The 26,706-nt window shown below is 45.4% G+C and overlaps 2 protein-coding genes across 8 annotated transcripts; one reads left to right on the forward strand and one right to left on the reverse strand.

Annotated features, from left to right (window-relative positions):
* Positions 1–573: 573 nt before the first annotated feature.
* ADCK2 (aarF domain containing kinase 2) lies at positions 574–23,855 on the forward strand. 3 transcript variants are annotated; one of them, XR_008450263.1, is made up of 10 exons: positions 574–1,463; positions 2,911–3,057; positions 4,556–4,684; positions 4,937–5,002; positions 5,528–5,623; positions 7,561–7,812; positions 9,262–9,390; positions 9,985–10,038; positions 22,062–22,185; positions 23,612–23,855. XR_008450263.1 is itself a non-coding variant. In XM_009560560.2 (8 exons), the coding sequence occupies exons 1-8, from the start codon at positions 591–593 to the stop codon at positions 11,383–11,385; spliced, it is 1,824 nt and encodes a 607-aa protein (XP_009558855.2). In that variant the 5' UTR covers positions 574–590; the 3' UTR covers positions 11,386–12,130. The 3 variants fall into 3 exon arrangements, 1 of the variants encoding a protein (XP_009558855.2); XR_008450265.1 differs by lacking the exon at positions 9,985–10,038; XM_009560560.2 differs by lacking the exons at positions 4,937–5,002; positions 22,062–22,185; positions 23,612–23,855 and adding an exon at positions 11,242–12,130.
* Positions 14,002–26,556, reverse strand: LOC128852419 (trichohyalin-like). 5 transcript variants are annotated; one of them, XM_054069146.1, is made up of 10 exons: positions 26,063–26,556; positions 24,180–24,271; positions 23,820–23,997; positions 22,483–22,711; positions 21,417–21,916; positions 20,419–20,536; positions 18,211–18,434; positions 16,542–16,705; positions 15,585–15,834; positions 14,002–15,233 (listed from the first exon to the last, which is right to left on the reverse strand). In XM_054069146.1, the coding sequence occupies exons 1-10, from the start codon at positions 26,132–26,134 to the stop codon at positions 15,009–15,011; spliced, it is 2,052 nt and encodes a 683-aa protein (XP_053925121.1). In that variant the 5' UTR covers positions 26,135–26,556; the 3' UTR covers positions 14,002–15,008. The 5 variants fall into 5 exon arrangements, with proteins under 5 accessions (XP_053925121.1, XP_053925134.1, XP_053925129.1 ...); XM_054069159.1 differs by having other exon boundaries at positions 25,962–26,555; XM_054069154.1 differs by having other exon boundaries at positions 24,805–26,555.
* Positions 26,557–26,706: the final 150 nt, after the last annotated feature.

Here is a 26,706-nt window from a genome sequence, read left to right on the forward strand (position 1 = left end):
AAGTCTTTTCCAAACTCAATGATTCTATGGTTTCCATCTACCACACTGGTCCAAACGAAGGTAGGCTCAAACATCACATGATCAGACCCCACTCCACACATGAAGGGACACATGAAGGACCACAGGCCAAGCATGGGCCCCTTCCCTCTTCTCACGGGGCGCCCGCAGGGACGCGATGCATCCGGTGACAAGAGGGAAGGGGCCTCCAAAGGGAATGCTTCTACTCAGGAGGAGTCAAGCTCATCCCCTCACGGGCCCCACCGGTGATGCTGCAAGAAACCCGTGACTCCCTCGGGGCCTTTGTCCCTTTAAATAAAGGCTGGGCGGCCACTCCGCGCCGGCTCCGATTGGTTAAGGCCACCCCGCACCCGCTCTGATAGTCTCACCAGGCAGCTCTGATTGGCCCCCGCGCCGGCTCTCATTGGTTCACAGCACCTCTCGCCGACTCTCATTGGCTCCCGTGCCGGCTCCGATTGCCCCCCCCGTGCCACCTCTGATTGGTCCAGGCCACCCTCGCGGGCTCTGATTGGCTAAGTTCCTGCAAGCTGTCTCTGATTGGCCCTCGCCGTGACAGTGAGGGAAGGCGGGCGATGGCGGCGGGTGCCGCTGTGCGGCTGCTGCCGCTCCCGCGCCCCCTCCTCGCTCGGGCTGCCGGAGCGAGGGCAGCGCCGGGTTGGGGGGCGGTGGGGACGGTCGGCGGTCGCCGTGTGGGGCGCTGGGTGGCCGTGGCCTTGGTGGTGCCCGCCGCCCCCGCGTGGGACGCGCGCCCGTGCGGGGCAGTGCGGGCAGTGGGGCCGCAGCGGGCGGCGCGGGGGCCGCTGTGGCGGCTGGGCCTGGCGGCGCGGCTGGGGCTGCGGGCCTGCGGGCTGCTGCTGCGTTTCGGGCCGCTGCTGCTGCTCTACCCGCTGAGCCGCCTGGCGCCGCGGCTGGGCGAGCTCTGGCTGCGGCTGCTGCGCGGGGCGGCGGAGGCCGCCGGGCCCGCCTGCATCAAGCTGGGCCAGTGGGCCAGCACCCGCAGGGACCTCTTCTCCCAGGCCTTCTGCGATGAGTTCTCCAAGCTGCATGTCGCCGTGAGCCCCCACCCGTGGGGACACACCGACGAGGTCCTGAGGAAGGCCTTCGGCGAGGGCTGGATGGACGTTCTCACCTTCCAAAGCCGTGAGCCCGTTGGCTCGGGCTGTGTGGCCCAGGTGTATAAAGGCTATGCCAACCTGGCAGCTGTCACTGGCTCCCGCGCCAAGGAGCTGGCACAACGCTCGGAGTTGCGGTTGGCTTTTGAGGCATGGGAAGTGTCAGGCTTTAGAGGCCTACTCAGGTGGCTGCAAAGGAAGAGCAAAGAGATGTGGGACAAGAGGAGCAGGGAGAAGGTGGGCTCAGCAGACCACTTGGTGGAGCAGGTGGCCAAACCACTCCTGAATGCAAATCCTTTGCCAGCCAGACATCTTGTACCTGTAGCTATTAAAGTAAGTCAGACATCTGGCCTGTAAATACGTGAAAATGGAGTGTGCTGAACACCAAGTGCAATGTCCTACACCTGGGTTGGGGCAATCCCCAGTTTCAGTACATGATGGGGGCTGATGTGATCAAGAGCAGACCTGCAGAGAAGGACTTGGGGGGTGCTGGTTGATGAGACACTCCACATGAGTTGGCAAGGTACGCTCACAGCCCAGAAGGCCAACCATATCCTGGGCTGCATCAAAAGAAGCATGGCCAGCGGGTTGAGGGAGGTGATTCTGCCCCTCTATTCCTCTCTTGTGAGACCTCATCTGGAATATTGTGTCCAGTTCTGGAATCCTCAACATAAGAAGGTTATGGAACTGTTGGAATGGGTCCAGAGGAGGGCTACAGGGATGAGTGGAGGGCTGGAGCACCTCCCGTACAAGGACAGGCTGAGAGAGGTGGGGGTGTTCAGCCTGGAGAAGAGAAGGCTCAGAGGAGACCTTATAGTGACCTTCCAGTACCTGAAAGGGGCCTACAGGAAAGCTGGGGAGGGACTGTTCATAAAGGCTTGTGGTGATAGGATGACGGGGAACAGGTATACACTGGAAAGGGGCAGATTTAGGCTTGATATAAGGAAGAAAGGTGAGGCAGTGGCACAGGTTGCCCAGGGAAGCTGTGGCTGCCCCATCCCTGGAGGTGTTCAAGGCCAGGTTGGATGGGGCCTTGAGCAGCCTCATCTACTGGGAGGTGTCCCTGCCCATGGCAGGGGTGTTGGAACTGGGTGATTTTTAAGGTTCCTTCTGACCCAAACTATTCTATGATTTTAATTCTCATGGATATGAGTATCTGGCTAGGGCCAGGTAGAGTGGGAAGTGATGCTTGTCTCCCTCAGTGTCCTCTCTCAGCACTTTGTTTCCAGCCAGCTACAATCCAGACTTGTGGCAGCCCCAGCTCTTCCCAGCACTGCCTGTGGCAGCTTTGACGTGGCATGTGGATACCAGAAATGCCTGCAAGGGCTCAGTTTATATTAAAATAATGAATATTAAGCTTGATTTCACCTTCCAGAAAATGAAAACCCTTTGCTGGTCATATGAAGAAGTTTGGAACAGAAGAGTTCTTTCCAACGAGGTTTATTTAAGGAAATCTTATATTCGAGTTGTTCCAAATAGTAGTCAGTACTGCATGGCGTGGAGAGGGTGAGAGTGCAAAAGCAATGGAAAATGGCATTGAGTGAGGCTGTAGGTTTCAGCATAGATCTATTCCATTTGAAGATTATAATGTGTTTCTTTACAGCTTAATCTGTTGCAAAAAAAAAGTAAATTCCTTGGGCACTAGCTGGGGAAGCCTTGTTAGCGCAGTTTTATGGGCTGGTTTTTTCTATTTGGAATGCATCACTTTAAGTGATTGAAATGGACCCCCCTTTTTACAGCATTTGGGGAGTTGATCTTGCCACTGTTCATGCTTGCACAGGTCCTGCATCCTGGGCTGGTCAACCAAGTCCAGATGGATCTGTTTCTCATGAAGATGGGTAGTCGCATCCTTGGCCTTCTCCCGGGATTCAAGTGGCTCAGTTTGACAGAGATTGTGGAGGAGTTTGAGAAGCTTATGATTCAGCAGGTGTGTGCCATGCCATGATCCCCACATACTGGAGCAAAAGTGCCCTTTGTCTTGCCTACTGGCTGGCTCTAACTGTTCATTAAAGGATTAGTTGAAGGCTTGCATGTTCTTTATTCTGATCAGTCGCATAATGTTACTGTAGGAAAGATTTCATGATTGCAAAGTAAAAAAAAAAAAGCAAAATAAAGGAAAAAATCAACAATCTTTTAGATCTAAAAATATTATTTAGACTTTGGGTATGTTTTCTAGTGAACAGCCTGAACAGCTGGCCGTAGTCGCAGTCCTTTTTGCAGCATTGTGAAAAATGAACTCTGGTGAGAGACCTCTCCTTAGGAAAAGAATCTCTCCAAGCAAGAGGTCATATGTGCTTTTTTCTCTGTAGTCCTACACATTTGCAATCTGTACTTCCTGGTCTTGTTTGTTAGCACTGAGGTATATGTGTTGTCATAACTAATATACTTCCACATAAGTTAATAATATATTCTATATTGTATTGTCACCAGGCTCATAGTATTGATAAAGCTAAGCTTTGCAAATAGATCTGAAAAACATTCCCAATTCGCTAATGTCTTCCAAAGACACAGTCCTGAAACATCCTTACTACCAAACTTACAAAGATTTCACTACATGCTTAATTAGGCTTATGTTTCTATACCTGCTAATTTCATTTTGGTGTCTAGATTGCAGAGCCTCGAGTCTGTTATAACATTTTGAAAGCTGTAATTGTGTTCTACTATTGCGAAGCATTTGCGTGTAAGTTCATGCTGTAAACATTTGACTGTATTCAGATGTGGCTTGAGGTCGTTAGTATCAGTTTAGTTCAGCAGAACTTTTGGAACTCTGAAGACTGAGGGTTAGGACAGCATCTGATAGGCCTATTATCATTTTCTTTCTCCTTGAAAGAACAAGGAATATTCCTGGCATATTTCACTTTGCCAGAGGAGGTGAGGCAAGGTTACCCTTCCTCCCGCCTTCTTGAGCAGCAGCAGACAAGAAAAGGTAAAGAGTGGGCAGAAGAGATGCCCTTGTATCAAGACACTGATCACTGAAGAGCTGAGTCCTGGGCTTTGCATAGTGGATTATTTTGTGTTACATTAAATTTCTTCCTGCTGTGGCTGCCTGTCTGTAAACTGAAGTTGAGGCTGCAGTTCTACTTGTCTGCGTGTCCTGCTATTTGGACGGTAAGCTTTGGCTCAGGATCTGTCTTAACGCTTGAAAATAATGCAGTCCCGGGTCACTTAACACACTGTGCCTACAGTATGAGTATCCTGTATTTCAGAGGTGCTGGGTTGTGGGCCATTCACTACTCAGTCTGTTATTCTACTCTTCCATCAGGAATGCGATAAGCATGTAAGAAGCACCACTCTGTTTTCATTCTGGTTTTCTGACCAGTTTTGTTGGTATTGAGTATCACACCATACAGTCATATTCCCATACAGGATCCTGAAGATCTAATTGCATCTAATTCCTGACCTCCTTTTTCTTGTTCTCCTTTGAGATTGACTTACGCTATGAAGCCAGAAATCTGGAGCGTTTTGGACAGAATTTCCTAGGTGTCGATTTTGTGAAGTTTCCAACTCCCCTTTGGCCTTTGGTAACGACAGATGTTCTAGTGGAAACATTTGAGGTAAGAATTTCAGGGTCTGGGAGCAGTGGTAGCAGTGAGAAGGCCCTTAAGAATCATGGAATAGTAAGGTTTGGAAGGGACCTTGGAGATCATCTGGTTCCAACCCCCCTAACATGGGCAGGGACATCCCACTAAATCAGGCTGCCCAAGGCCCCATTAGGAGAACACGTCGAGGTGTTTTTTTGAGGAGTGATCAGAGCCAGAAGGATGCTTTTCTCTTAATTGCTTAAAGAGATTAATGTCCTTCCTCAGGTCTCTTCCACTCTCTTTGCAAACAGTGCGTCCCAGAAGACAGGTGGCAGACAACTCCATGTAGAGGTGAACACCTGGCCTGAAACCAAGCAGACCAGCAGTGTGTCCTGACACAATGTGCTTGTGCTTGCCTGTGCTTTGCAAACCAACATCACACTCAACTCTCCTCTGTGGTGGGTCAAAGCAAGGAGCTCAGCAATGTGACGCTTTGTGAAGCTTGCCTCCCTTCCCTTGGGAATGTTTTGAGTCACAGACCCAAGCTGCTATCAGATTTAGTCTTTGTGCTTGTGATCCTGGCAAGAGTTTTGCTGCCTTAGGCTGTATCACACCAGACCCTTGCTTCTCTCATGTTCTCCATCACAGTAGGTACATGTTCTACTGAGGAGGACTTTCTAGGATACTCTTTAAGCTTTCCCTCCACGTTTGGCAGCTAGGTAAAGGCATGGTTGAAGGTGGGATGTAGAATGGTTTGGGATGAAGGGGACCTTAAAGATCATCTAGTTCTAAATCCCCCTGCCATGGGCAGGGACACTTCGTGCTAGACTAAGGTGCTCAAGGTCCCATGTTTGACTCCAGCTCTCTTTATTTCAGGAGAGTGAGCCTATTTCACACTACCTGCATGCGGAGGTTGCCACAGAGCTAAGGCAGAGACTTGCCAAGATGGGCATGGACATGCTGCTAAAGATGGTAGGCACTTCGCTGAGGCTGGAAGTAAATGTTGTTTTTCTGCAGAAGCTGTTCATTTGGGGTAATAACACACCACATTTCCTGCCCTTCTCCACATGGACTCAAAGATACAGCTGTGCTTTTTGCCAGCCTGTGGATGCGATCTGTTTTGCAGTAGCCCAGGACTGGGGCTGCCAGGGCGTTCTGCAGCTCCTGAACTGGCACAGGGGTCTGTAGTTCATGTGCAACGTAACACAAGGTACACCACTACTGTAGACTTTGACCTAGAGCATCTTCCACTGCAGAAGAGTGATTTAGTTTCACATGGTAGGGTCTGCCTATGCAACTTGATCAGTCCATTGCATAAGAAATCCATTTAATGAATATTCACATATTGCCCGGCTGCTATAAAGTGCATTGTAATTAGCAAACATCATGCTCTCTACAGAGTCTGTGGATGTGGCTCACAGGGAAAACGGCTACCTAGTTACTGACTCCTCCTCCAAAACTGCTTTTTTTTTTTACAGAAGAACTAAATATGGAGTAAAGAAGACAAACCTGGCCACATTCAGCATGTGATTCAGCTTCTGGCTCTCTGTTTATTTTGTGGTGGAAACCACAAATGATCCTGGAAAGGAGTGTTGAGAGGTTAAACGATTGACTTGAGGAGACATAAGAACTAGCAGGGAAGAGTTGCAAAAGAAGCTCAACACTATTGTGTACATAGGCAGTGTCAGATGAGATTCAGTTGATAACTGCAACATCATGCCAGGGCGATGGCAAGGCCTGCAGTTCTGACTCTGTGGTATGACAGACTCTGAAATAGCTTTTACCACTCAGAAAAACAGTGATGGAACTACAGTAGTTTTATGCTAACATCAGATTCAATGGTTAGGAGTAAATTTTAGGAGTAGAATAGAATCAAAGAGTAAAACCAAACATTTTGGCTGCAAGTAAAACAAACACCTGTTTCTTGAATATTCTCTGCAGTCTAGTCCCTTGCTGTCCAGGGCCCTCCATTTTAAGGGCTGTAATAGAACTAGAAGAGGTGCAGAAGAAGGCAGCCAGGTTGATAACTGGTGTGGAATGGGTTCCATACCAGGACGATGAAATAATTTGGACTCTGCTCTGGAAAGCAGAGAAACGAGTAGCTTATGGCAGAGATAGGTGCAGCCATAAGTGAATAGGGATCTATTGTGTATGGTTTTTCAGAAAAATGAAGAGGACATAAAATGATCAGAGGTCATTTTTTTTTTTTCAGGCAACACCTAAAAAAAAAATAAATCTTTTTTCACACAGCTCTAATTATTTACATGTCAGTTGGACAAATATGTAGGAAACATCCATGAATACAAAGATAACCTCCTTGGGGCAGGAAGTCCTGCAGTCCCAGGTGGCCAGGGGAGTTAGGGGGGAGGTACTGTCTTATGCTTGCTGCCCTGCTAGTCCTTTCTGGTGCTAACTGGTAGCAGAGGCAGAGAAGTGCGACATACATTTGTTTCCTCTTCTTTCAACTTGTCTTTTCAATGCAGTTGCAATGTGGGTTGATGTCCCGGCCTAGACAAACTTAGTCATTCACTGTATGCCACCAAAAGGCAAATGGCCTATTCTTACTGCATTACTTTTTGCCAAGGCCAACCAGTGTGCCCCCCATATAGGGTGTATTTCCCAAGAACACTGCTGTTCCTTGCTGGGACTCCTGGCTGTGCTACCTGACCTCTAGCAAACACAGAGGATTAGTTCACACCGCTCTGCTGACACCCCTAAAGTGAGGAGCACCCGTGCCACTTCAGCACGGCTGGTCTCCAGCAAAAGCCATTTGCTGTGTGGCTGCTTAAGGTGATGCACATGAGTAATGACTGAACAGACCAGAAACAAAGCCCTGCTGTTTGTTTGAGAGTTTTGGTGTGGGCAGATTTTGTTGGAATTAGCTGCTTTAAGACTTGCCTGTCTTCTAGGTCTTTGTTGACAACTTTGTCCATGGTGACCTGCACCCTGGGAACATCCTGGTTCAAGGCACGACCCATGTCAGCACCAGCTGCAAGGAACAGACAGCTATCGTGGACCTGTGTGACACGCTCGTGGTGGAAGTGCAGCCATCCCTCAGGCAGCTCTGCCTGGTGCTGCTGGATGCAGGGATTGTGGCAGAGCTGCAGAGCGCTGACATGCAGAACTTCCGGGCAGTTTTCACAGCTGTGGTCCAAGGCCAGGTGAGACCTCTATCATGGGGCTGGGGGAGGGAGGCAGATGAAAAGTCTGATGGCCACAGTGATATTTTTCCTCTTTACTTCCCCTTACAATCCTTCCCAAGCAGGAAAGAGACTTGCTAGCGTGGAAGCTATACCAGTCACAGGGATAAGATGTTCAGCTAAAGCAAGGAGGATGCCAGAGTGGAGTGATTTCAGTGGCCCAGGAAACAAGGTGATAAACGGGGAGCATCGGAGTGCTTCTGATGCAAGTCAGGACTGCCTGGGAGCTATTCGTGTTTCAGAGACAGCTGCAGAATCTGCCAGATTTTGCTACAGAAGAGAAGGGAATAGATTAACATGGTCTTTCACAGGGGTTCGGTTCTGCAGCCTTGCTGCTAGAAAGCCCATATGCCACTCTCCATTTTGCCGTTGTGTCATTGTCTGTAGAGAAGAGGAAGCAAAACATGGGTGGATGGGTGCGGGAGTGTCTGACCGCTACCAAGCTCCTCTGTATAACGGAAATGACTTTATCCTCCTTCCCACTTGTTTAAAATGCACTCTTGGATGGATTAAAGAATCCAGTGCTGTTGTCTCCTGTTCATTCTGAAAACAAACAGCTGTGCTCATACTTGCATGTTTCTGTTCCTCAGTTGTGGCTTGGATGGCTCACCCGCATATCTCAAGAGGGACACGTTTTATCTTGGTTTGTTTAACCTGTTGAAGCATATGGAGGAGTCACCGCTAAACTGTGTGTTCTGGCACATCCTGTGCTGCCAGATTTACTTTTCATCTACTAAGCAAAAACTCCAAACATTTGATTGCAAGTCCTTTGTGGCTCAGACAGGGAGTAATTAATAATCTACAGGTGAAAAACTTCTATGCTCTCTCATTGCCAGACCTGGAGCCTCTGGCTCTATATTGCTGTCAGACAGGTCTTCCAAGAAGAGGTATAAAGCCTCTTACAAGTGAGGCTTGTGCATGGCTCCCCCTCTTTTTCAGCAGGCATCTGCTGGCATAGGATCAGCTCACTCTTCCTCTGCAGTTCGCAAACAGAACTCAGCCTATCAGGGACGTTAATAGATGCTGTTCCTTACACCGTTATCTCCTCTGCTGAGAAGAAAATGCCGATCCTGTCAGTTTTATTTTCAACCCTGAAACTTCTCCTGACTGCCTGAGGGATATCTTTGTTGTGTTCTACCCTACAAGACCTGAAAGAATAATAAGCAAGGTATTGCCAGATACCAGCTAAGACTTTTGAACCAGTTCTGCTCTTCCTGCACCTGCTTCTGTTGATTTGTTGGGTCTTGTTGCTGGAATGGGAAAGCATGGCCCTGAGAGTTCTCCCTGCAGTGTGCTTCCTTCAGGGATCTTTGCAGCAGAGGCCTTCCAGGGACAATGATGTGCAGTTCCCTGTCGGCCTGCTGGAACCAGTGATTAAGTTCTGTTTCTCCTCTTCAACTTGTTTTGCAGGGGGAGAGAGTGGCAGAACTGATCCTTCATCATGCCCGTGCTAACCAGTGCCAGGATGTCGAGCGATTCAAAGCTGAGATGGCAGAACTAGTGACCAAGGTCCGGGGGAACACCGTTGCCCTAGGAAAGGCAAGTATACAAACAATGCCCTGCTCTCGCTTACTTGTAATTCAGTGCAACTTGGCTTTCGGAATGATCCGTGTGGCAAAGTCAGCTTTGATCTCCTCAGAACCACCATCCAGTACTGCATGCTTTTAGTATCTCAGGTGCAGCAGAAGTCCATAAAATCCTTTCTCATCTTCTTCTAAATAAAAATGCATGTGTTTGTTCCTTTTTTTTTTTTTTTTTAATCTCTTAACATCCGCATTTTCCTGTGCAGAGTTGCTGACTCTGATGTTACAGCTTGCATCCTGTTAGCTGAGGCCAGTCTGGGCACTTCAAAGAATGTAGTGTGGTGGTATTGAGCAAATTAATGCATGTTGTGTACTGCTGTGAGGTCACATGTTCTCAAGGCTTCCTGGGCTGGCAAGTAAGCAGAACCATGGATCATAGCTGAACTCCCACCAGGGATAGGGAATCATATCTTGATGTCAGCTGTTGTCAGCCCAATAATCTTGTTCCCAGCACCAAATGCTAACAGACATTTAGAAGAATCCTGCCTGTTGCTCATGCAGCTCAGTCTCTTGACAATTCTGATCATTAATTTCTTCTTTTGTATTCCAGCTTCAGGTGGCAAATCTCCTCTCAAATGTCTTTAAACTATTGATGACCCATAAGGTGAGGTCCTGTCATTGTCTCCTTTCAATAGCTGAAAGTTTATTCGGGGAGGGAGAATCACTGGGAACCTGAAGGGCTGACAAGCAGGGGGACTGCTGAAGTGAACTGCTAGGAAAGGGACTGCAGGAATGCATCCAAATGTTGCCGGATGCTGTTTCTTAGGTCTTGGTACACATCCTACCAAAGCCAATTTCTGTTTTGTTGTGTTTAATCCTAACACTGCATTTAGTGGTTGATATTAGTTACTAAAGGGAACGTTTCTCTAGTACATGTTTTGTTCCTATCTTTTTTATAGTCCCTTAGAAGCAGAAAATGAAATCTAATATATGTTCTACTTGCACATCATTGCATGTTTTCTTCCCTGGGCCTCTGTCTTGATATTGGGTTATGTAACAGCGCTGGGACATGTTACTGGTTTGTTAGAGGCCACAAAAGGAAGTTTTTCACAGAACAGAGATTCCTTTTTATAACTGATTGTATTTCAGGGACAAGTTCTCATGGTTGCAAACCACTTTAGAAATCCACAGAGCTATGGTGACCTGAGCTAGAGGAGATGAGAAGGTTGTCAGCAATGAGGCAGCCCAGCCTGCAACGGGTCCCTCTAAATGTTCCTTAGCTAGAGGGTTTTGTCGTTAAGACTCATTAAGCTGATTTCTCATAACAAGAAATGTAATTCAGGCCCTTAAAAGCAAGTTCCCGCAACTCCATGCATTCTTAATGCCCTGATATGATTGGAAACAATCCTAGCACCTGGCTGGGAACTGGGGAGTAGTTTGCTCACATGCAGAACAGAAGATTGCTTCCTTTGTGATCTGTTGGGCGTCTTTTGTGGCCGTTCAGAAAGCGAGCTCCCCCTTACAGAACTGCATGCATTCAAGCACATCGGATCCTACTGCAGCTCATAACTGCACTGGCAAGCGTGAGCACTCCTAAGCTCCTGCTGTTTTAGTATGGAAGAAAAATGCCCTTTTCCTTCTTGGAACTGAAAAACAAATGCTCAGGTTCCCTTAGGGTGCTTACCCTGAAACTGGCCTTATTTTTAGGCCTGGATTTCAGAGTTCTGAAGTAACAAGTGATAGAGTTGCAGTGTAGTTTCAGGTGTGCATGTGCTCTACCCAGCCTCTTCCCTTCCCTCTAAGCTTAACTAATGCTGGTACCAATGTGGAATGGGCACAGAGTCCATCTAGTCTCTTGTGGTTCCAGGTGAAGCTCGAGAGCAATTTTGCTTCCATCATCTTTGCCATCATGGTTCTGGAAGGTCTTGGTCGTTCACTGGACCCTGAACTGGACATCCTAGAGGCAGCTAAGCCACTGCTCATCAAAAGTGCAGCTTCTGTCCTCAAATAGACTCTTGTGGCTGCTGCTGTCTCCCTGTGCAGGGTTAGCTGTGCTGCCTGTAGAGCTGACAGAGAAAGAAGCTGAAAGTGAGAAGTCACACATCTTGGAGACGTGCCATGCAGTGGTTACTCTCCATTAATGTTGCCTTCATTTGTTTCAGCCAAGCGCCAGGTATGGGGTGATTAGGAAGTCTAGTCCAGAAACCAGGAAGACCATGCACAATTGGAGAGCTTTGACTCATTACATGGTTCTAAGAGCTAATGTGCTGTGGTAGTTTTTAAACTGACTTATGTAATTCAGGTGCATGAGATCACTGCAGCCGGGCGAGAAAAGCAGTCTTGTCTAAAAGTCTTTAAAAAGATGTTCACGGATCAAGTCTTTTGAAATACATCAGAGTAAATATTTAGTTAATTTATTGACTTACCTGTCACTGTGGTGTAAGAAATGATGTTCTAACAGCACCTAAGCAACTAACTGAGGCAGAAAAAAAAGCAAATAAGCCTTGTTACTTTTGTACTTTTAACTTCTACTTTTGATGTAGAAGTGTCCTGAGGTCCTGCATGGAGTGGTCTGTTTGTAGTCATTTTGGATGATAAAAACAGACCAGTCAACCTGATTTTTAATTTTTTAAACTTCCAAACCCTATCATAATACTATAGGAGTTTGGACCAGAAACTGCAAAAGAAAATATTTGCCTAGGCAGAAAACCTAATTCCATAATAAAGAACTTTGGGGACTATTTGTACTGGTCTTAGTCTTTTTTTCTAAAGCTTAAAGTAGGGTGTTTTTAGGATGAGGGGTAATAGCTTTAAATTGGAAGGGGGAAGATTTAGATGAGACATTAGGAAGAAATTCTTCACGGTGAGGGTGGTGAGGCTCTGGCACAGGTTGCCCAGGGAAGCTGTGGCTGCCCCATCCCTGGAGGTGTTCAAGGCCAGGTTGGATGGGGCTTTGAGCAGCCTGATCTGGTTGGAGGTATCCCTGCCCACGGCACGGGGGTTGGAACTGGATGGGCTTTAAGGTCCCTTCCAACCCAAACCATTCTGTGATTCTATGAAAAGTTCACTTCTGTTTGACTTTTCATTCGCCCCCTACCAGCAGTGACACAGAGCAAAGCAGTAATACTTAGAGCAAGCTTTAGGCTTTCAGAATCCTCCCTTAAATGCCCGCAGTTGTCACAAAACTGGCTTAAATGAGAATAGCAACAGCTTGACTAAAATCATGATCCAGCCCCTTCTGGATGATAAAGGAACAAAAGTTTACTCAGTGACATTATAAAGCAATCATTTTCAGCACAGATAAGAGAAGGGGTGTTCTGCAGAACAGCCCTTGTGAAATCTTTTTGCTATAGGCAGTCGCAGTTAATGTTACAGATTAATTTTTAAAGTAACAAAATCTCATAATAAAGAATATTTATAGTGGGCATTATGACAAAGGTTAAGAAAATCCAAAAGCTGTTACTGCAGTACCTGTAAAAGGCCCAAACCCCAAACTTCTATGTGAAAATACCTTCAACGGGAGAAGAAAATGAACAACTTCTCAAGTCACACTACCACTAATACCTACATATAATGATACCACATGATGGTGGCTATATTCAGAGCATAGTATGATGGCATTTTCCTTTGAAACCTCAAGAACTGTGACAACAGATCTTGGATGTGATGGCCTGCTGCACGGATACTGCGTGGCAAGTCTTATGTTTGGGAAAAACATGTACAATTCTAGTATCCCCCTGTCTGCTTCCTTGCGGATTGTCTCCATTAACCAGCTGTCTGTGTTGACAGTCATATCAACCATAGCGTGAGCCATCTCCCTCTGAGGACTCTAGAAATAACAAGAATGCAATCATAATCCAGACCTGATAAGTAAAAGGTTCATGAACTTAGAGTGTAAGATCTTAAGTTGTAACTGAAGTTTACGAAAGAATGGAAAGAAAACTCTGGGAATTCTTTGCTAAAGAAACAACTCTTCAGTAAAGTGAAGCACTCTTTACCTTCTCAAGCTCTATAACCTCATTGTCCTCTTCCAAACAAGACTGAATGTCTTTTGGAACAATTTATTTCCTCAATGTATTATCTGCCTTTTCCTCTTCCTCTGTGGAAACATTTTCTGAAGGTGAAATCCTCACTTCAGACAGTTGCTCTTCCACGTTCTTGCTGAGCTTTCCTTTAATCAAGCTTGTTCCTGGGACGAAGGCATCTTCCTGCTGCACTTTGCACCCTGTAGGCCCTGTGGGTTCCCAGGCTGCAAGGCAGCAATGGGGAAGGGATGTGCAGCTACCGCTGTAATGGCCTGAGGCTCTGTAACCCGGTGTCACGATGTATGGGTAATCCCTGCTTGAACCTACCACCATCTGCCTGGCTGCTAAAGGCATCTGCAGTTCTAGGATGATGCGCTCGCTTAGAAGCATAAGTGACTGAAAATACTGTAATACTAAATATATTCCCAGATATGCTGGATGTGAAATGGCAGCAGCACAGGGTGTCTGCAGTGGTCTGCTTTCAGATGGTTAAAAAATGAAGAGAGTATGTAAGCAGACACTCTGCCGCTTTATGGTGATCCTAAAATAATGATTAATGGCACATAAATGAAGTCTGAAAACCAAGCTTAGATTCTTTACAATATATTTCATGTACTTTCCTTTAATCATTACATATTCCATTACCAAATGCCTAAAGATAAAAGCAGCAGTAGAGTTTAATTTTAAGTTTTAGGCTTGTTTCTCTAAGTCTAATTAGACTTAAATTCATAACGCTCTTGTCTTAACTAGCACATGAGAACTCAGAAAAGAAAAAAAAAGCAAGACACTCCCAAACTTTACATTAACAAAAACCTCAATGTGCTGCTAGCACCCACGTTCCCTCAGTAGTGTGTGTGCCCCCTCCCTTTTCTACCCCACTGCGGGGGCAGAGGTACCAGCCCAGTGCTCTGTGGTATGAGTAACAAGTTAGAAGTCTTGCAGGTCTTAACTTAAACAAAATGCCAAAGCCTTCACCTTATATTTAGGTTCAGCTTTCCTTTTCCCGTTCTTTTAAACAAAAATCTCAGGATGGTTCATGGCTATTATGGATCCTAAAGTTAAAAATATCCCTTTTAAAGCTGTTAAGGCTTTAGAATAGTTTGTAAACATCAGGATGAGAGACTGTCTTTTTGGGCAAAGCTGAAGGTACAGCTTCAATTATCTCTGAGGAATGCAGTCTGAGACTTAGTGCTAAGAAACTGCTGGCCATTCAGAAAAAATGTGCTCTTCTGGCACTGGTCTGGAAGAAACACAGCAGGACAGAAAGTCCCCAGAATTCAGAAGCAAAAGCCTTTTCAGGTCCGTATTTGATTTCCCTGCAGGCTTGTACTAGCAGGACGTAACCTGCGTCTGTGCTTTCACCACTTCACTTGACAGAGCAGGACTAGAATAGTAACTCCAGAAAGAAAGGCACGTAAAGGATGAAGCACTGAAAATGCATGCTGGTGGCTGCAGGGGAAGAGAGATTAAAAACTTCTCCAGCAATCATAATTCCACTTGTCACAACTGCACTCAAGCACCCAAGCTCCAGCACACTGGCTGACACCTACAAGATACAGAGCAGGTCTGTGAGGTGCTCAAGGGCCTGCTCACCCGCTCTGCAGCTTCCTTATGCTAGCAGTGATGCCCGGAGCATCAAAAGATTCTGTTCTCTGAGGTACTGCTGGAGGTCACAGAGTTTTTGGGCTTCTTTTTCTTTCTTCTGGTGTGAATGGTCTCTGCTCTGGAACACTCTCCCTTTGGCAGCCTCATGCTGTTTTCGCTGCCTGTCCAGCTCCTGTGATTCTTGTTCCAACATTTCTTGCCGTGACTGCATTCTGCTCCTGAGAAAAACCTACATTAAAATAAATACATTTACAGTTGTGCAGCCAGCTTTTGTGCTGAGTTTTATCCACAATTTTCACTGGCAGAAGTCAGAAATGGGTGTGATCTTTGGAAATTCATTCCTGGCATGCAGGATGGAGAGATGGAGAATTCTGCTTTTACTGCAGAGATGGAGAATTTTGCTTCCCATCTTATATCTTTATACACGTGTCAAAAAAATCATTACCCTTCATTTATTTATCTATAAATAATATAATATTATTGGCTATAAAACAGGTTTTATATCCATTACTGGATATAAAACAGAGCCACTGCTGGAAACACAGTAGTAGAGGAGAAACATTTCTGAAAGTGCCCTTACCAGTCTTTCTCTCTCTTGTTCAAGACTCCTTCCATTGCGTTCTGCCTGCAACTCCTCTCTCTGCAAACGCTGTGTCTTTAAAAACTGCAGCTTCTGACTTGCCTTCCTCTTCTCCTCCTCTAGCAAGAGGTACTCTTTCCTGCTCCTCTCTGCCCCAGCAGCCTGGAGCTGTGCCATGTGCTGCAAAGCTCTGTCTTTGCGCTCCAGCTGTTTCTCCAGCTCTTGCGATGCCCTCTCATGCAATCGCTGCCTGTTCCCAAAACAAAAATTCTCAAAACTTCTCGGAAAGAAAGAACAATAGAAGAAAAAGACAGTGTACAGACACAAAGCAGATATTCTGGCAAGCTGTGCTCAGTTAATATTCCAGCACTCTTTGTTAGGTTATGAGGGTCAAACCTGTGTCCTATACAGAGGTGGCAAAACCTCCAAATGGGCTGGTGCCTGATGTCAGCCAGCGGCAATGATCTGTTCACCTGACTATGTAACCTGGTATGGCTATGAGTTCTTGGCCCTGAAGACCAGGAACCAAGGAAATGGATTGTGCAGACAGAGCTGTAGGACTAATTTGGACAACCGGGTGGCTATTTGTATTGGTCATGGAGTCAAAGGGGCAACAGAAGAGATAGGAGGAGGTGAGTGAAGGGGGCATGGACCTGCTAAGCTTAAATGGACTGTGGGGCCAGGGGCTGGGAACACGAGTTTGGGAGGCAAAAGGACTTTTGATCTGAGGGTGAGAATGAAGGGGATTTACCTTTGGAGTTAATGCTAAAGGCAATGAGACCATGCGTACCCACTTGCCCAAACCTCAAGCATCGATTTTAGTCTGATTAGTAAACCACCATGACCACTCTTCAGAGACTGACATGAAGCACAATGTGTGATGTTCGGAAACTGAATGAGAGCACCAAGGAATGGACATGACCAGCCTTCCGAAAACAGTTATCTCCTAGGTATTACCTCTGTCTGTCCCTGCACAGCTGGCGTTGGATGACGTCTGCCTCTTGCTGCTGCTCCCTCTTCAGCTGCCTCTGTTCCTCTTGCCACCTTTTGTGCTCAATCTTGGCTCTGTTGAAGTCCATCTCTTTCCGTGTCTCCTGAGATGCACCATGAAGGATTGATTTCTAAGAGAAAAAATACAAACTGAATGCTCAATCTCATCACTATGTTTTCCTAATGCAAACTGTAAACCTACAAAATGAGAACAGCTCAGTCTTCTAATGTCATTCCTGAACTCTGGAAGCTACACTGGCTCATGAATAATAGTGTCTCTTCCCATCCATGGAAACATTGAGTTATAATGCTAAAACCTATACAAAAGATGAGGCTTAACCAACAAAGGGGTGCTCAACAAAGCCAGTGCTCAAAACTACCCAGTCTTTGTGTCAGCCTCTGGATTGGGTGGAAAACAGAGGTTCTGACCACAAATCATATTGCATATTCCTTATTAGATCTTACTAGAAAGAGAAATATCTGCATCCCTCTGGCCATACACAAGATCTTCCTGGTGTTCTGGGCAGGTGTACTAACTGCACTTCGTATTGTCTGAGATTTCTACCCACGGTCAAGAAGTCTCTTTGTTTTCTTCAGTAGTGGCTGCATTTCGGTACAGTGCAGTGTTCTTAATTTGCATTTTTTAAATGCGCTGTGCTGTGTAAAGAGATGAAGGAACACCTACATGGTTTCTTTCCACAACCGTGGTGCAATGCTTATTTGTTTTGTACTCCATACAGTGCCCTGTATGATGGAAGGAACAAGGAAACATAACCAAAACCTAAGACATGCCTTTCCATTAAGATATTGATAGAACTGTTTAGAGCTGGAACAGTTTTCAGCGGATATTTTACTCTCTGAAATGCATTCTCCCTTCTCTGCAGTTAGCATGTTCTTGCCATTAGCTGCTCCTCTGCAAACAGAACGTCTCCTTCCAGTTCTTTTCCTGAGGGCATCCCTAATACCACAAGCTGGAAGACACTCCAGGACCTTCAAATATTGCCGCTGCCAGTCTCACGTAGCATTTTGACTGATTTCTTTTAACGCACTGACCTGTATGGCTTCCTAGGGAGAGTAAACACCTTTGTTCTCCACTGTATTGCTATTCTTCTGAAAACCGTACCTTATGGGTGGTTTGCATTTAATGACTTACAGGGGGAGAGATATAAGAAAGAATCAAAGGTGTTTCATAGGTGAGAGGTAAACAAATGATGTTACCTAGCATGTAAAAGGGCTGGCCTAAGGATCAGGAGACTTGAAGTTCTGTCCCAGCCCTGACATGCACTCTCTGCTATGGGATTCAGCTGGCTACCTAAACTTTCTCCTTTTTGCTTTCAGTATGTGTGAAAAAGGAATAGTATTTTGCTATTTAGTAGTGTTGGCTGAGAGGTTTATTTAGAAAAGATTGGATGTGAAATAAAATACCTCTATCAAAAGTGATCAGTAAAAATACCAGAAGTGCCCTGTTCCTGTACAACAAGTGAAAATCTTATGTTTCTATTTATACATAGCCATTATTCTACATAGGCACAATTTTTGTTGCAGTAACAACCTTTGAGAAAGAGGTATATTCTTATATGACATAAACAAACTGCTTGATCCTAATAGCTAAATCTAGTTTGGACCAAATACTTACTGTAATGCTTTTGTCTTTTAGAACATTTGTGCATCTCCTAGCCTTTGTGCATGGTCTCGGTACACGCAGAGCTGATTTGATGGTCAGGCTGTCTTTCTCTAGTGATTGATTCACTTGGTCAAAGAAACTTTGGTGCCTGAAAGGAACCAAAGCATTGGTTCCCAGGGAAGGGTTCCTTTGGGAATGCTGGATTGGAGCTTCTGCCACTCTAGTCTCAAAAAGACCTTTCAAATAAATCAGGGCAGGAACATATGAGGTTATAGGCAACTTATAAAAAGAAAGCAAATTAGAGAAAAAAAAAAAAGTCTTTTCATATAGAATATATTCAAGCAAGTCTTTCATAACTCAGTCCAACAAATTTTAGTATCCGCAAAGCAGGTCATAGCTTTCAGAAACCAAGCTTGCTGTTGCAATCAAGTAAGAGTGGTAACACAAGATCACTGTCTGACCTTACAGCTACTCAGGCTAAGGGATTGTTTGTATAGTATTTCACAGACAGACATGAGCTGCTTCTGCCAGTGAACTCATGAGGTTCAACAAGGTGAAGTGCAAAGATTTTGCACCTAGGTTGGAGCAACCCTCAATATTGATACAAGCTGGGGGATGAAGAGACTGAGAGCAGCCCTGTGGAGAAGGACCTGCGGATCCTGCTGGATGAGAAGCTCAACATGAGCCGTCAATGTATGCTTACAGCCCAGAAGGCCAGCTGTATCCTGGGCTGCATCCGAAGAAGTGTTGCCAGCAGGTTGAGGGAGGTGGTTCTGCCCCTCTGCTCTGGTGAGACCCCAACTGGAATACTGCATCCAGCTCCGGAACCTCAGCACAGTAAAGACATGGACCTGTTGGAGCAGGTCCAGAGGAGGCCACAAAGATGATCAGAGTGCTGGAGCACCTCCCCTATGAAGAGAGGCTGAGAGAGTTGGGATTGTCCAGCTTGGAGAAGAGAAGACTCTGAGGAGACCTTATTGCAGCCTTTCAATACTTAAAGGGAGTTTATATGAAAGATGGGTAAAACTTTTTAGCAGGGCCTGTAGCAACATGACATGGGGTGATGATTTTAAACTAAAAGAGAAGTTTAGACTAAATATTAGGAAAATTTTTGGTTTTTTTGCTGAGGGTGGTGAAGCACTGGAACAGGTTGCCCAGAGAAGCAGTAGATGCCTCATCCCTGGAAACATTCAAGGTCAGGTTGGATAGGGCTCTGAGCAACCTGATCGAGTTGAAGGTGTCCCTGCTCACTGCAGGGATATTGGACAGGAGAACCTTCATGGACCCTTCCAATCCAAAGCATTCTATGATTCTGAGACAAGCAAAAATTATAAATCTCTCTCTGGGGCAAAGCCTGAGCAGTACATCCTACTGAGAGACAGGAGAAATTAACTTGGGCAAAACACTGTGCTAACACAGCTTTAGGGTAACTGAGAACACAAGCAGAGTTTGCTCGCACCTTTCTGCTAAAGAGAATGAGGACGTGAGTGGCAGATGTTGCATGGAATAATGCTGGAACACCAGCAGGGAGGAAGTGTGCACTTCTGTTTGACTTTTCATTCTCCCTCTACCAGCAGTGACACAGAGCAAAGCAGTAACACTTAGAGCAAGCTTTAGGCTTTCAGAATCCTCCGTTAAATGCCCGCGGTTGTCACAAAACTGGCTTAAATGAGAATAGCAACAGTTTGATTAAAATCACGATCCAGCCCCTTCTGGATGATAAAGGAACAAAAGTTTACTCAGTGACATTATAAAGCAATCATTTTCAGCACAGATAAGAGAAGGGGTGTTCTGCAGAACAGCCCTTGTGAAATCTTTTTGCTATAGGCAGTCACAGTTAATGTTACAGATTAATTTTTAAAGTAACAAAATCTCATAATAAAGAATATTTATAGTGGGCATTATGACAAAGGTTAAGAAAATCCAAAAGCTGTTACTGCAGTAGCTGTAAAAGGCCCAAACCCCAAACTTCTATGTGAAAATACCTTCAACGGGAGAAGAAAATGAACAACTTCTCAAGTCACACTACCATTAATACCTACATATAATGATACCGTATGATGGTGGCTATATTCAGAGCATATAATTTTCCTTTGAAACCTCAAGAACTGTGACAACAGATCTTAGATGTGATGGCCTGCTGCACTCATACTGTGTGGCAAGTCTTACTTTTGGGAAAAACACGTGCAATTTCATTACCATGTTCATGTTTAACATTACCTTCAGTTTCAGTGTCCTGCTGTCTGCTGTCTGCTTCCTTGCGGATTGTCTCCATTAACCAGCTGTCTGTGTTGACAGCCGTATCAACCATAGCGTGAGCCATCTCCCTCTGAGGACTCTAGAAATAACAAGAATGCAATCATAATCCAGACCTGATAAGTAAAAGGTTCATGAACTTAGAGCGTAAGATCTTAAGTTGTAACTGAAGTTTACGAAAGAAGGAAAAGAAGACCCCTGGGGGAATTTTTTACTAAAGAAATAACTCTTCAATAAAGTAATTTGTGATCCCTTTGTGGGTTTCTCTACATCTTCAAATGTCCTACAACTGGCAATACTTTGGCCTGGAGGGATCTAAACTGATAGAAAAGAGATGAGGCTAGAGGAGCTCTGGCTGAAAGACAGTTTTGTTTCTCACATGGGATTCCAACCCTGGCAGAGTAATGGAAAAAAAGCTTCGCAATAGCTGGTGCACATTAACCTCCTCCTTGCTGATCCTCATCCAGTGCCCTGTTCATAAGCACCAAATCAACCGCCAAGGATCTTTTTGTTTTCTGAATGGGACAGGTGACGCCTTTAAAAGGGTGGAGAAGTATCTTAATGGAATTGTGCCAGGGACTGTCTTGCTATGGAGCATTCCTTACTGTAATCCTTATCTGGTGTAATGTCTTCTATCTGACACTTTTTCCTATACCTCCTTTTTGCATAGGTAGGGTGTAAAGGAACTGGGCTATGCAACACTTCTCATATTCTGCATCTGTGGATGAGGTTCTATGAGTCTGTTCTAGCCAGTGAAAATGACACCTTCTGCTCTCTCTCCAGTCAAAGGATCAGGAAGCCAGTGCAGAGCAAAGTCTCTCCATTCTTTATTGGGCATACTTAAGGGCCAGGCTGAAAACCTCCAGTAATTTTTTAGTACCAAAACTGGAGGTAACAAAGCAGATGTTACACAGATAGCACACCACATGTTAAAGCAAGAACCAGGGTGAAGCACTCTTTACCTTCTCAAGCTCTATAACCTCATTGTCCTCTTCCAAACAAGACTGAATGTCTTTTGGAACAATTTCTGTCCTCAATGTGTTATCTGTCTTTTCCTCTTCCTCTGTGGAAATATTTTCTGAAGGTGAAATCCTCACTTCAGACAGTTGCTCTTCTACTTTCTTGCTGAGCTTTCCTTTGATCAAGCTTGCTCCTGGGACGAAGGCATCTTCCTGCTGCACTTTGCACCCTGTAGGCCCTGTGGGTTCCCAGGCTGCAAGGCAGCAATGGGGAAGGGAGGTGCAGCTACCGCTGTAATGGCCTGAGGCTCTGTAACCCGGTGTCACGATGTATGGGTAATCCCTGCTTGAACCTACCACCATCTGCCTGGCTGCTAAAGGCATCTGCAGTTCTAGGATGATGCGTTCGCTTAAGGGCAGAGGGATCCGCAGAGCTTGCTCAGAAGACACCTCCTTAGTTTGCCCATTCCAGAAAGTCACAAGCACTTGCCTTCTGCTGTGTGCTGGGCATATTTAAAAAAAAAAGCAAAGAATGTATTAGAAGCATGTCAGCCTGCGTGATTTATCTCTTAGGAAGCAGGAGATAAAAGTAACAGCTTGCATTTCAGATAATTTTCTAACAACTTCCGTGTTTTTTTTGCTGTATAGGTTTAAAATGTGACCTTCTTTTGAACTTCCTCTGAGGAGACAGCAGGGAGCAAGATTCTGGATCAGCATAGCAAGCCAGGATTTTACCCTGCAAAAGCTGAAAACTCGGCTAACAGATAATGAGGTGAATACTCATGAGGGTCATCAACAGTTTTCTCCTTGTGTTGGGAGGACAATGCCTTCCCACCCCCCCACTTTTTAATAAGTTTCCACTCACAGAACAAAGCAAAGGCTAATGCTGTGAGCTGCATTAATCCTGGCACTGAAAAAGAACAGCTGATGCCAAAAACAACAGCAAAAAGATGATGAAGAGAAACCGAGCAGTAGGTTGCAAATTCTCCATGGTTCAGACTGTTCTCTTTTCTCTATAGTGACTGGCAACTGTGGCAAGTTCAGCGCTGTTAAAGCCAAACCGGCATACCTAAACGTGCCTCCTTGTTCTCCACAACCTTCAGCACGGTGGCCGGGCCAAAACGTTCAGCTTTAGCCTCCCATGGTGCCAAGACCCTGTCTCCTGGAGCAAGAGGCTGTTGCCTGGCATCTTCATAGTGGAGAATGTCGTAGAGAGGCGTTTCCTGCATGCGAAGCTGTAGCTTCCTTTTCAGAGTGTGACTTTTGTCAAACTCAATTAAAAAGCGCTCCCTGGAGCCCTACAAGAGTAAAACATGCGGTTTACAAGGCAGACATCTGGGTCCAATTAACGGCCAAACTTAAGTCCTAAGAGGCAAGTGGCAGAAATCCCAGGAAGTGATCGGGGAATGTAGCTTTCCTCTTCTACCAGGTTTTTCACTGTACAATGTCTAGATTGGACTTTAAAAGCAATTAAAAAGCTGGGGCTTAAGGGGCTGATGGCCTTTCTCTTCCTTTGATTTTGGACTTAGATTTTAGTAGGAACACAATTAGCACGCTAAGGTAGAACTGTACCAGGAAAATGGCCCATCAGAAAAAAAAGTAGCCAAAAGAGACTGCTGTGTATGATGCAGTTTTGTTACACAGTGATGAAAAGGATAACAAACCAGTAAAATGTAGTAACTCATACATTTGAAGACTTGAAGCCTTCAGCAATGGGCATGGGTAAGGTCTGTTACCGATATTTCAGCTTCTCTGCAGATCTATGAACGCACTTAATTCAAATAATGCTGTCAGCTCCTACTCCATCTAATGCCACTTGTGTCTCTAGCCATCTTCATCTGCTCACCCCATGCTGGAGCTTACAGCCACCCTCAACTATACTAGCATGGCGATTTATTTAACTAACCTGCAAACTGCAAAACAAACTGGATTTTTAAAGAAAGCCTGCAGGGGGGAGATTTTCTGTGTAGCGTCCAAAATCATCTCACAAATCCCAGAAACATAGATGGAAGAGAACAAGGAAAGCTTTCAGTTTGGGAAGGAGGGGGTGGTCCCTGGAGGCAGACATTTTGGATTACTATTATGCTGTTTTGCTAATTGACTTTGCTTCTAGACTGGGCAGAAGTAGACAATAGGGATAAGGGACACATTTTCTTTGATTGTCTCTGAATAATGACTTATTATGAATTGATTTACAGGTTGCTTCTGCTTGCAGGACTTCTCACAGTAAACAGCCATTTATCATCAGGAAACGGATGAAAATAGGATGTGGGTTAACAGTGGTTATGAAGCATGCTGTATCATGGGACAACCAAGCTACAGCAAGGGTGTGGAGCTGGCGAGGCACGGGAAGAATACGGAAAAGACACAGATCCTCTTACCGCACAGTTCCCAATAAACAGCTACCTTGACCTCTTGGGCAATGTGGCCCAGGTAGTAATGGCCATCAGCTTCTCTCCTTGCCAACACACGAGCCCCTCTCATGAAAATGGAAGCCTCTGAGGATGAATCAATTAAATCTCTTTTTGCTGAGGATGTAAAGGGCATACAAAGGGAATCTGGGTTCCATGTGCAAACAGGAAAGCTGCAGAAAACAAAAATACAAGAAGTAAAGAAGACCTTGCCAAGAGAACTTCTGCAGCTTGCTGCAATGAAAGAAACTAAATCCACATGGGACACCCACACCAGCCCACAATAACTGTCTTTGTTTGCTAGCCTTTTTCTTCTCTGCATTTCCAGTGACCCATCTATAGATTTTGAACTTACTGTGTTACTGGACATCTTGGCAGCAGAAAGCCACAGGGATATTTATTAGCTGTGTGGCAACACTGGACATGTGAAGTGGACACGAAGCTTATCTAGAGGGGGGAAGGAGGAGATGGAAGCAGAAGATAAGCATGATTTTTGAACACTTCAATCCTTAAACAGAAATATTATTTATAAAATTGAAATTTACTTTCTAGCTTATTACTTCTCTCTTTTATTCTTCCATCATATCTTGTGGTGCTATGCTGTTTATCTGCAAGCTCATTGCAAATGGTTTTTTATTTTAAGAAATCAAGCTTGGAAAGAAGAAACAAATATAAAAAAATAACTATGTGATAAAAAACCACTTGTGTTTCACCTGCCTTCTGTTCGGTTGCTAGATATGTAGCAGCTGTATCACTGTTTCTTCAATTATCACAAGATGTGTCCCCTTCAAAGGCCAACGTGTCATTCCAAGTATACAAAGCTATAGTAGATATACATTTTGGCCCATCTTGGATCCTATCGTAATTTTATTCTTCTGTGAAGGAAACACTAAGTGTGTGATTCTTCAATGAGTACAGTTTTCCTTTCTTACTAATTCTTACACCTTTTAGTTAATTGATTTTAGTAAAGTGCTTGGAACCTGGAAAATACACCAATTTCTGAGGGCAAGGCACAGCTTGGGGACAGGCAGCAGAATGGAGGCAGGGTGGGGGTTCTGGAGCTGCCTCTCCAATTCCAAGAAGCAATGCAGAGATATTATCAGCCCTCCCGGCTTCCTCCTGGTCAGTCTGCCCCCGGCTCTCCAACAGTAGCCATGGGCAGCCAGTAGTCACATGTGCATTGCGGCTTCTTGTCCGCGGCTTGTGACGCAGCCATCCAAACTCTCCAAGCAACAGAGAGCTGTAAGGGCAATAAAAGGAGCAGTAGTCAAGGAAGAATGAAGAAGTTGCGGATTGAGACTAGGAAGACAAAGCTGCCTTTGCTGGTCAAAGGTAGGGGTGGAGCCATCTGGCCTGAGCAGGATGGAAAACATGAAATGCATGAGAACAATGACAGAGGGGACAATATGGCAGGGACTATGAGAAGGGCGAAAGACAAAATGCAAGGGGAGCTGGGAGCTGGAGCTGACAACAAAACTATGAAGGTTATACTAAAGCGTTCAGCTTTCATGGGAAAAGATCAAGTTGCATTAGTTGTTTGCTAAGTAAAAACAATGGTTGAATAGTTTGCTGCTATTCACTGTAAACTGTTCCTGAAAATGCACTTGGGCAGTTACAAGACTCAGAAGAGCAGGGAACTTAAAACCCTTAACTATAAGGACAAGCTGGAAAGGGACTATTCATAAAGGCTTGTGGTGATAGGATGAGGGGGAATGGGTATAAACTGGAGAGGGGCAGATTTAGATTAGACAATAGGAAGAATTTCTTCACCATGAGAGTGGTGAGACACTGGCACAGGTTGCCCAGGGAAGCTGTGGCTGCCCCATCCCTGGAGGTGTTCAAGGCCAGATTGGATGAGGCTTTGAGCAGCCTGGTCTGGTAGGAGGTGTCCCTGCCTGTGGCAGGGGGGTTGGAACTGGATGCGCTTTAAGGTCCCTTCCAACCCAAACCATTCTATGATTCTATGAAGTGCCCTCTTTCCTCACAAGCAGAGAGTTAAGGTAAAAGTAACATACAACCAGAAGGGGGGATATGCGAGCTCAGGACGTCAGGTATAGCCTGTCACAGAGATGGCGAACTGTTTTAAACCTTGTCCACAGACTTCTTTGTTCTTGAGCTGTCAGGAAAACACAGTTACCTTTCCAGAGGGTCACAGAATTCCTCCCCACTTCTACTTTGTGAGATGTCTTCATCAGGAGGAACTAATTAGTACACACTAATCTTCTACCAGTGTTATACCTTTTCAGAAGCGGTCTGGGGGGGTCCGATGGCTTGAAAGGGCCCCTCCGATTGTTCAGCTACTTTCTCCATTATTTCTAGCTTCTTTCTTTCACAACCACTCAAATCTCCCAGAAGGCACAAAGGTTGTTGTGTGTTAGAAGCTGGCAGGTTTCCTCTGACTCTAGGACTATGCCAGGGAAAAGATGTGCTGGCTGCCAGCCCGGCTCTGCAGCTCAGCCGACTGCAGCATCCATCCCATCCTCAAACCTCTCGGACGGAATCCAGGCTGCTGCTGCTGCTGTGATCCATCACCAAGCCAGGCAGCTGGGCCAGCTTTAGTGTGACAAGGAAGGAGGAAGAGGAGGAATATGAAGAAGAGGAGAAAGAGGAGAAAAAGAGGAGGAGGAAGAAGAGGAGGAGAAAAAGAGGTGGAGGAAGAAGAGGAGGAGGATGAAGAGGAGGAGAAAAAGAAGAGGATGAGGAAGAAGAAGAGGACAAAGAGGAGAAGAAAATGAGGAGGAGGAAGAAGAGGAGGAGGAATAAGAAAAGGAGGACAAAGAGGAGGAGAAGAGGATAAGGAATAAGAAGAGAAGGAAGAAAAGCAGGATGAAGAGGAGAAGAAAAAGCAGATGATGAGGAAGAAAAGGAGGACTAAGGAAAGG

The sequence above is a fragment of the Cuculus canorus genome, chromosome 1 (assembly GCF_017976375.1).
Source record: "Cuculus canorus isolate bCucCan1 chromosome 1, bCucCan1.pri, whole genome shotgun sequence".
Taxonomy (NCBI): domain Eukaryota; kingdom Metazoa; phylum Chordata; class Aves; order Cuculiformes; family Cuculidae; genus Cuculus; species Cuculus canorus.

Bases quoted from the DNA above. Each gene is read 5' to 3' on its own strand.
- ADCK2 (XM_009560560.2), top strand. From the start codon at position 591: ATGGCGGCGGGTGCCGCTGTGCGGCTGCTGCCGCTCCCGCGCCCCCTC. The intron at 9,391-9,984 runs GCAAGTATACAA...TTTGTATTCCAG, and splicing joins ACACCGTTGCCCTAGGAAAG to CTTCAGGTGGCAAATCTCCT. The intron at 10,039-11,241 runs GTGAGGTCCTGT...TTGTGGTTCCAG, and splicing joins AACTATTGATGACCCATAAG to GTGAAGCTCGAGAGCAATTT.
- LOC128852419 (XM_054069138.1), bottom strand. From the start codon at position 24,194: ATGTCCAGTAACACAGTAAGTTCAAAATCTATAGATGGGTCACTGGAA. The intron at 16,706-18,210 runs GTAAGTATTTGG...TTTTTCTCTTAG, and splicing joins TAAAAGACAAAAGCATTACA to AAATCAATCCTTCATGGTGC. The intron at 15,234-15,584 runs GTAAGGGCACTT...ATTTTAATGTAG, and splicing joins AACAAGAGAGAGAAAGACTG to GTTTTTCTCAGGAGCAGAAT.